General features: G+C 39.4%; 1 protein-coding gene across 1 annotated transcript; it reads left to right on the top strand.

Moving 5' to 3' along the window:
- Nucleotides 1–209: 209 nt before the first annotated feature.
- On the top strand, nucleotides 210–9,659 carry LOC135130619 (run domain Beclin-1-interacting and cysteine-rich domain-containing protein). Its single transcript, XM_064058019.1, has 8 exons — nucleotides 210–545; nucleotides 592–1,574; nucleotides 7,795–8,099; nucleotides 8,186–8,630; nucleotides 8,684–8,866; nucleotides 8,917–9,099; nucleotides 9,151–9,304; nucleotides 9,352–9,659. Exons 1-8 carry the CDS (start codon nucleotides 366–368, stop codon nucleotides 9,559–9,561), a joined length of 2,643 nt encoding a protein of 880 aa, XP_063914089.1. The 5' UTR covers nucleotides 210–365; the 3' UTR covers nucleotides 9,562–9,659.
- The last annotated feature ends 354 nt before the right edge of the window (nucleotides 9,660–10,013 follow it).

Genomic DNA, 10,013 nt, shown 5'->3' with positions numbered 1-10,013 from the left:
CTTAAAATATTTGCAAGATATCAGAGCAGTTTGAGGCAACTGTGGTGATGGTCCGTTAATTCCTAAAATAGTGTTGATGTTAAAGCTTTCTCAATAACATATGCAAACTTTTCAACGCAAAACCTAGATAAACTTTCATATTTTATAACTGATATTTTCACAGTTCGTCACCCCTGATAAAAATGCGTGAGACGCCCATGATTTCGCAACCTCATTCCAGTGACATCTGACAGCTGTCAGTGCGTCAGTGTCAATGTGGGAGGATTTGTTTAGGTTTTCCAACATGATTCACTTAAAAACAAGTAACAATGTATTTCCGCCAACGATAAACTTTTCGGTCAATAATTTTAAGTGAAAGTGCAAAAATGTCCGATTCCAGTCCATACGTAGCCAAATACCAACAGCTCTTGCGCGACTTGAAAAACACGGTCGAAGGCCTCCTGGTGTCCCAAGTGGCCAACGTGTGGTCCATATATGGGGGCCTAAACCGTCTCCACTGTTCAGTGGAGAAAATCTTCAAACACGGCTGTAAATCCCCAGGACTGGTAAGTTAGTCACACGTAACCCCACTTTTTTGACAGTTGTTTTTAGGAGAGTACTGGGTATTTTCAGTTTATTCAAGGTTTAGAGTGGCTGCAGCCGGAAAATGCCAAGTCGTACTTTTCGATAGATTGCGAATATAAACCCCACGTGCCGCAGAATCTTAAAGATGACAAATCTTCAATTTGGTTGTATCGAAGTTTGGAGAATCACTCGCTATCTCAAAAATTATCATGGCTGCTTTCGGATAAAAACCACCTACTGCAATGTTACCAGGAATACGCATTTCTATGTCAGGAGAAGTACGCTGAAGCGGCTCTTATTTGTTTGAGGGCTGTGGAGCGGAATCAAGCCAGTTTAATGTCGGAGATTAATCCATGTCTTTTTCTTCTTGAGGCCAGTGCTAAAGAATTCCACAAAATGCACCGACGGTGTTCGTCGTATCCAGACGACCACGTCAAACATTTTTATCTAGATGCAGAGAAAAAACGCAAAACTATGCAAGATTTAAACGAAGCAACTAAAGAAGTTGTGAAATCCCCAAAAAAAGCTCTAATTAAGGGTAAATTGAAGCCCTGGCACAGCATGCCGAGCCTACATTCTGACACTTTCCAAATAAAAAAGCAAGTGTTCGCGCAGAGCAAAACAACTCCGTCCACTCCTCTTTATACCAAAAAAATTTCAGCTAGTACTTTAAAGTTAGATAAGTCAATACAGTATCCAAAGATGAGAAAATCTAATTTGAAGAAGGGGGCGCCTAAAGTGAAGAGGGAACCGAGGCACGTTATTATAAATAATTGTGATATTATTGAGCACACGCCGCCTTTGAGCAGTTCTCAGAGTAGTGGTGCTATGGGGAATGATGATTTGATGAATCTCAGTACGAAGTCGTTGCCAGAAACGAGGAACATTTCGCATTCGCCAAGGCTTGTTGACAGTTTTCTACCTCTACCTGGTGAGAAGGATTTTAGAAAAACTCCCAAGAAGTCGTTTATTGAGGATGGCGGAATGAGCGTTCTTCCAATGGCTACAGGGTTTGTGTTTTATTATTGTAGGACTATTAATAAATCTATGAAGAGAGAACGCGCTAAACCTTTGAAGTTTTCATATCAAAATTTGCGAAAAAATATACATCGTGAGCGAAGTGCGCGACACGTTAAAAGTACGACTATATTGCGAATGATTTTAAATGATAATTTTAAAATAATAAAAATGGGAAACTTTTACTTAAACACAAAATCGTTACAATGATTTCCGTTTTCAATAAAATTTCCAAGTGTGTTTCTTCACCCCTTGACAGGTACTACAAGGTCAATGTTATTTATAATTGAAGGGATTTCCATTCAGTGTCACTTCTCGAAAAAAATTAATAAACATTTCCCGTTTATTCATAATAATGATCTTGTTATTGTTAAGCGGTACAACGATTGATATACCAAAGCAAATTTGCGTTGGCCCTTTTTCCTATAAACCACTATAATTAGTTCTAATACCTGCCAGTATCCAACGAAAGCGGAATTTTAGCCTCCAGACCTCAGTTGTTAACAAAGAACCGGGTGATTACTAATGGTTGAGGCAAATTTCTGTGTTGGCAACTCTGAATTTTGACAGTTTACAGTTGTCAAATTTGACATGAGAGCGCCTAAAAAATTGTTAAAAAGATCGCAGCTAGTGACTTGGTGTTATAAATGTCATTTTGATAATCAGTTAGCTAATCATGAAATTTTAAATCTGATGCCAACATGACAAAAAAATCACAAACATTAAATAATCACTAGGTATTTGACCTTCTATACACGAGTCCCGCTTTTTCGACCAAACTAGAAAGTAAAACGTGTAATGAACAGATACTGCTTAAACCTTTCTAATAAAATTGGCTCATATGCATAAGGACTTCTGTAGGGTACAAAATTGTAAATGCAACTCTGCGAACCTTTAAGCCTGCCTTAATAAAACGAAATTGCTAATAATATACTGAATTCATTGTTTTAAAAATAAGTATCTATTTATCTGTTAAAAAATTCTAAGATCACTCAACCGGCAACATAGGAAAACTCAATCAACAACATTGTCTAGGGAGATTTTTGGTACCAAAAAGTGCTGTCAAAAAAATTGAGGTTAGGATGATGATGGTTTTCATTCAAAACACATTGTTTTTTGTGATTTTAGTTTGATATTTTTGTCATGAACTTTTTGTACTACCAACTTGCCGGTATAAATATAAGCCCTAGAGGAGTTTTATTTAGTACCAACTTAATTCAGTTTGGTAGTTTTTAATTTTTAAATGAATGGTAGGGTCAAGCTTGGCCAAAGTTTCTACTAATTTAATCAAGCCTACTAAAAAAGTAGATGAAGTTTCTTTACAAAGAAATTTTTGTTTTGTAAAGTCCAGGCTGTTTCTATCTGACAATTTGATAAAAAGTAAGGTTGGTCACACTGCCCTGTTTGGGTTTTTTGTTCATAAAAAATAATAATAATAATAATAAAAAAGTCCGAAAAAATACCTTACCACTAGCAATTTTTCAAAATTTCCCTTGGGGTATGGACTGATCAAAATGAACTGAAATTTAGTTATTAGTTCTGTTGTCCATCCGTCGAAAGGAAACTTTCAAGTTTTCACAACATTTTATAACCTTTGGAGAATGAAATGAATTATTGTTATTATAATTATTAATGAAAAAATCTGTTTTGCCAATCGGTCTGTCCTCTGTCGTCTCTGTGTCTGTCCTGTGTCGTCTCTCTGTCTGTCCTCTGTCGTCTCTCTGTCTGTCCTCTGTCGTCTGTCTGTCTGTCTGTCCTCTGTCGTCTGTCTGTCTGTCGGTCCTCTGTCGTCTGTTGGTCTGTCTCTGTTGATTTGCCTCTGTTGATATGTCGTCTGTTGATCTGTCGTTTGTTGATCTGTCGTCTGTTGATATGTCGTCTGTCGGTGTGTCGTTTATTGATCTTTCTGTTGATTTGTCTCTGTTGATATGTCGTCTGTTGATCTGTCGTCTGTTGAATCGTCGTCTGTTGAATTGTCGTCAGTTGAACTGTCGTCTGTTGAACTAACGTCTGTTGAACTAACGTCTGTTAATTTATCGTCTATCTGTCATCTGCTGATCGGTCGTTTGTCTGTCTGTCATCTGTCTGTCTATCGTCTGCTTGTCTGTCTGTCGTCTGTTGAACTAACGTCTGTTAATTTATCGTCTATCTGTCTGTCGTCTGTTGATCGGTCGTTTATCTGTCTGTCGTCTGTCTGTCTATCGTCTGTTTGTCTGTCTGTCGTATGTTGATCTGTCGTTTGTTGAATTGTCGTCTGTCTCTCGTCTGTTGATCTGTCGTGTGTCGGTTGTTTGTTGATTTGTCGTCTGTCTATCGTCTCCTGATCTGTCGTTTGTCTGTCCGTTGTCTGTCTGTCTATCGTCTGTTTGTCTGTTTATCGTCTGTCCCTCTATCGTCTGTTTCTCTGTCTGTCGTCTGTTTCTCTGTCTGTCGTCTGTTTTTCTGTCTGTCGTCTGTTTCTCTGTCTGTCGTCTGTTTCTCTGTCTGTCATCTGTCTGTCGTCTGTTGATCTATCGTCTGTTGATCTATGTTCGGTCTGTCGTCTATTGAATTGCCGCCTGCCTGTCTGTCTTTCGGTTGTCTGTCGTCTATCTGTTCTCTATTGATCTGTCGTTTGTCTGTCCGTTGTCTGTCTGTCTATCGTCTGTTCGTCTGTTTATCGTATGTCCCTCTATCGTCTGTTTCTCTGTCTGTCGTCTGTGTCTCTGTCTGTCGTCTGTTTCTCTGTCTGTCGTCTGTTTCTCTGTCTGTCGTCTGTTTCTCTGTCTGTCGTCTGTTTTTCTGTCTGTCGTTTGTTTGTCATCTGTTTCTCTGTCTATCGGCTGTTTGTCGTCTGTTTCTCTGTCTGTCATCTGTCTGTTGATCTGTGTTCGGTCTGTCGTCTATTGAATTGCCGCCTGCCTGTCTGTCTGTCGATCGTCTGTCGTCTCTCTGTCCTCTGTCCTCTGTCTTCTGTCTGTTCTCTGTCCTCTGTCTTCTGTCTGTTCTCTGTCGTCTGTCCTCTGTCGTCTGTCCTTTGTCTGTACTCTGTCGTCTGTCTGTTTCTGTCGTTTGTCTGTCCTCTGTCCTTTGTGGTCTGTCTCTTCTCTGTCGTCTGTCCTTTGTCGTCTGCCTATCGTCTATTTGTCTGTCTGTCGTCTAACTGTTCTCTGTTGATCTGTCGTCTATTGATTTGTCGTCTGTTGATCTGTGGTCTGTTGTATTGTCGTTTGTTGAACTGTCGACTGCTGAATCGTCGTCTGTTGAACTAACGTCTGTTGATTTGTCGTCTATCTGTCTGTCGTCTGTTGATCTGTCGTTTGTCTTTCTATTTATCGTCTGTTTATCTATATGTCGTTTGTTGATATGTCGTCTATAGATCTGTTGTCTGTTGAATTGTCGTCTGTCTCTCGTCTATTGATCTGTCGTCTGTTTAATTGTCGTCTATCTCTCGTCTATTGATCTGTCGTTTATGTCTGTCGTCTGTTTGTCTGCGTGTCGTCTGTCTCTCTATCGTCTGTTTCTCTGTTTGTCGTCTGTCTGTCGTCTGTGGATCTATCGTCTGTTGATCTGTCATCGGTCTGGCGTCTGTTGAATTGCCATCTGCCTGTCTGTCTGTCGGTCGTCCGTCTGTCGTCTGTCTGTCTGTCATCTGTTAATTTGTCTCTGTTGATCCAAAGTTTACTCTGGGGTGTGAACAGTTAGAAATGGATTAAAATTTACTTGTTTGTTGTCCAATAGTCGAAAGGCTATTTTTAAGTTTTCTCAACATTTTATGATCTATAGAGAATGAAAAAATCGGTCTACCGATCAATCTGTCGTCTGTCTGTCCTCTGTCCTCCGTCTGTCTATCGTCTATTTGCCTGTATGTCGTCTAACTGTCGTCTCTCTGTCGTCTCTCTGTCGTCTGTTGATCTGTCTCAGTTTATTTGTCTCTGTTGATCTGTCGTCTGTTGATATGTCGTCTGTTGATCTGTCGTCTGTTGATCTATCGTTTGTTGAATTGTCTGTTGAACTGATGTCTGTTGATTTGTCGTCTATCTGTCTGTCGTTTGTTGATCTGTCGTTTGTCTGTCTGTCTGTCTATCGTATGTTTGTCTGTCTGTCTGTCTATCGTCTGTTTGTCTGTCTGTCTGTCTATCGTCTGTTTGTCTGTCTGTCGTCTGCTTGTCTATCGTCTGTTGATCTGTCTCTGTTGAATTGTTGTCTGTTGAACTGACGTCTGTTGATTTGTCGTCTATTCATGTGTCGTTTGTCTGTCGTCTGTTATTTGTTGATCTGTCGTCTGTCTGTTGTTTGCTGGTCTGTCGTCTGTCTATCGTCTGTTAATCTGTCGTCTGTTTGTCTGTCTGTCGTCTGTTGATCTGTTGTCTGTTGATCTGTTGTCTGTTGATCTGTTGTCTGTTGATCTGTTGTCTGTTGATCTGTTGTCTGTTGATCTGTTGTCTGTTGATCTGTTGTCTGTTGATCTGTTGTCTGTTGATCTGTTGTCTGTTGATCTGTTGTCTGTTGATCTGTTGTCTGTTGATCTGTTGTCTGTTGATCTGTTGTCTGTTGATCTGTTGTCTGTTGATCTGTTGTCTGTTGATCTGTTGTCTGTTGATCTGTTGTCTGTTGATCTGTTGTCTGTTGATCTGTTGTCTGTTGAATTGTCGTTTGTTGAATTGCCGTCTGTCTGTCGTCTGTTTGTTGTCTGTCTGTCGTCTATTAATTTATCTCTGTTGATTTGTCGTCTATCTGTCTGTCGTCTGCTGATGTATCGTCTGTTGATCTGTCGTTTATCTCTTTGTCGTCTGTCTGTCCAGCATCTGTTTGTCTGTCTGTCGTCTGTTGATCTGTCGTCTATTGAGTTGTCGTCTGTCTGTCGTTTCTTGATCTGTTGTCTATCTGTCGTCTGTCTGGGGTCTGTTTGTTTGTTTGTCGTTTGGCTGTCGTCTGTGTGTCTGTCGGTCGTCTCTGTGTGTCGATATTTATTAGACAGATAATCTTCAAAACTATTAGACTGATTTTGGCAATTTTTTTAAGTATTTTAGGAATATCGTGTAGATGGTAAAGGGCTAACCAAAAATTGTCTGAGCACCTGCACCAACGTTTTGTTTACATTTTCTCAAAATTTTGCATGGTATATATTATTTAAGTTTCATAATACATACATATAACAAAATTCTGTACTTGTGGCATATGAATCTGCCTTGACTTTTTATCCTAGGCATCCAGATTTTCGCAAAAAATCATCATTTTATATCAATATGAACATTGAACAACCGCTTATTAGTTCAGTTGTTTAGAATTTCGTGCTAATAACGCGAAGGCGCGGTTTAGATCCCTTCATGGGCCACGATTTTTTTTCTTAGGCTGTGACTGGTTTTGTCTGTTTTTTTTTTAAATTGTTTGTTTAGGGACCAAGGAAGTTCTGTCTAATGACACCAAACCATTGTTTTCTGATATTTTCATCAAAATTAACTTTTGTTGTACTCCAAACCATTTCAATTGGATTAATGTGGTAGTAGTAAGATGGAAGCTTATAATTTCGTGGTCATCCATTTTTGTTGACAGGTCTTTAATCCTTCCGTTTCTTTCTCTCTTTTTCTGTCTCATTATACTTAAGAAATGTATTTTTTTTTCCGAAAACCCTCAAAAGAAAAAAGAAGCTGAATTGAGACGAATAAGTACTGTTCAAAGTTTAATTGAATTTTAATTGTAATTACGTAATTTTAAGTTAAGTCTAAAGTTGTTAAAATAGTTTCAATTCAGTACCCTGAAGATGTGGAATACGTAAATTGTCACGAAACCAAATCAGTTGAAATAAATAAAATAGAACAAAAAACACATTTATTGAGGCAGAAATGTAAAAAATAAATGTTAGTAGGTGTCAAGGTGTCAAGGAATTTTTTAAAATTGTGTGTACCATAAAAAAGCAAAATATTTATCATTTTAAATCTCCCGCCAATATGACGTTACGGGCCGAACAGGTTGAGGAGGTTGTTGAGTTGCATTTAAAATGTAGTACTTGTCTTTGTACTCATTTAGCACAAGAACCAATTTTGTTCGCTACTGGTTTTACCTTCTAGTTCGGTCGACAAAGCGGTACTCATACAGTTGGTAAATACTTTACTACTAATCGATCTACAATGGCTAAAATTCCGCTCTCGTTTGATACCAGCAGTTATTAGAAACAAGGACCAAAATCAACTTGCTTTTCGATTTTGAACTTTAATATAACGCCCCTTCTAGGTACTTTCCAAGACCGGCCAAAGGCCAGAGCTTGCTCTCATTCTTGACTTCAAGTCAATTCGCAAGAGCAAACGCAGAACTCGACCGAGAAAACGCGCACTTCAGCATTTCCGAAGCAATCATTTCCGCCATGGAGCAGATCAGATGTCGCAGAGAACTGAAATTGGTAGACGAACAACTCGACGACTCTGATCCAGAGATAATAGATTTAAAGCAACGGATCAGATTGAGAAGGCGCGAGAAACTGGCGGAAAAACAAAGAAAAGTTTGGGCGGACTCGCTGATGAGCGACGGAAAAACAGACAGTAAGTGCGGAGCAAAAAAAAATTGAATAACAAAGGTCCAGTTAGAGTGTGGGTCTCCTGATTATTATTATTATTATTATATCTAGCTGCCACCACCGTCAGCCCGTGCTCCACCTCGCCCGATTCCTTCTCGGACTGCGCAAGCTCCGAAGAAGTCGACGATCTAGAAATAGATGAAGCCTCAACTCTCTCCGAAAACCACGGTCTCTCTGTTTCCATGGCGTCCCTCTATTCAGACGCAGACGTTCTAAGACGACCACGCGGTGCTCCAGACGGTGCTTCTGACATTTTCTCAGCCGAAGGAGTAGCTTTATCTCTGATAAGCAAGTTCAGCGAAAAGCAGCTACCGCGCGCGTCGGATCTAGAATGGCTGGTTTCTGAAGAGGACGCTCCTCAAGCTCTCTTACCGATGCCAAAGAGCTGGCCTGTGAGTCCCGACGACTCGGAAAGTTCAGTTACCTTGTTGAGAGGGACGCAAGAGTGGGCGCCACCAAGGCCTCAGATTATCTTCACCATCCATCCACCTCCTTCGTAAGTTGAAAGGACTGGAGGTTCGATCGGAAGTGGAATCAAGCTTGTTTTAGGAGGAAAATCCTGATAGCGAAACAAAACTATCGGTGTGCTGGGTGTAGCATGAGGGTGGCGCCACAGTACGCGTCGAGGTATAGATACTGTGATTATTTGGGGAGGTACTTTTGTACAGGGTGCCACACGAATCAGTTAGCTTTAGTACCGGGACGGGTTTTGCAGAAGTGGGATTTTACCAGGTACTGATGGGTTACAGGAAACTCGATGGGTTTACCAATTTTCGTTGTAGATATCCCGTTTCGTCTTTCTCGTATAGACTGTTGGAACAAATGTATTCCGATCCTTTATTCCGAGTTTTCGAACTTAACAAACACATCTGGAAGATGTCCAAAAACCTCCAGTTTTGTCGAAAATTTCGACTAGGTTTATTCTACTTAAAAGATTTTATTTTTACTTGTAGGTTTGCGGAAACGTGAGTATATTTGTTTTGGTTGTTGGAAGTTCGTTCGTCGTTGGGTTTTAGGATTCGCGAAAGATTGGAGCAAGAAAAAACGTACATTCTAGCGGATCCGGAGATTTATTCTATAGAAGATCTAGTCAGTGTTAGAAATGGTGATATGAAACTTAGGCTTAAGTATTTAGTGGAGTTGTGTTGTAGGCATACCGCCGAGTGCAAGGTAAGATACCCGTTTGTTTGACAGCTTGATTATGGTTGTTTTTGTAGCTGTGTTACGAGAGAGGCTTTATTTGTGAAATCTGTAATTCACCGGAAGTTATTTTTCCATGGCAGATGAAGAAGGTGAGACGGTGTAGTCAGTGCGGAATGTGCTACCATTCTAGCTGTTGGATTCCCAGTGAAAAACCATGTCAGAAGTGTGTAAGAATTAGCAAACGTAAAGAAATTTTAGGTAATTCGTCTAACGACAATTTTTAACTGTATTTAATGTAGAGATTTTTATATTTATTTCACTATACAATTTATTTTTATAATCAAGGAATAATATTGTGCAATTAATAAATTGTTACCACGTTTATGGAGAGTTTTATTGAAACTACCTTCCCCTGACTTATTTACAACAAGTTATTTTTTAAACTGCTGCTGTTTGCACGAATTGATTTGTTTTTAATAACTTCGTGCTCATCGGAAAAGGCTTTTCGATTTAATTACGACATTAATTATTAATTATTGTTTAAATATTCATCTCATTTCTCCGCAATCACCAATAATCACCATACTGAGACCCTAGAAATACCGAATATTCCGGGATTCTAGGTATTCTAAAAATTCTAAATATTCTAAAGTTTCTGAAGATTCTGGATACTTCGAGAGCTGAAGATTCTAAAAACTTTGAGGTTACGAGGATTCTGAATAATATAAAGATTTCA

Source organism: Zophobas morio, unplaced genomic scaffold (assembly GCF_036711695.1).
Source record: "Zophobas morio isolate AGI-343-1 ecotype UQ-CSIRO unplaced genomic scaffold, CSIRO_AGI_Zmor_V1 ptg000017l, whole genome shotgun sequence".
In the NCBI taxonomy this organism is placed as follows: domain Eukaryota; kingdom Metazoa; phylum Arthropoda; class Insecta; order Coleoptera; family Tenebrionidae; genus Zophobas; species Zophobas morio.
This window is presented reverse-complemented; position numbering and strand designations above follow the sequence as displayed.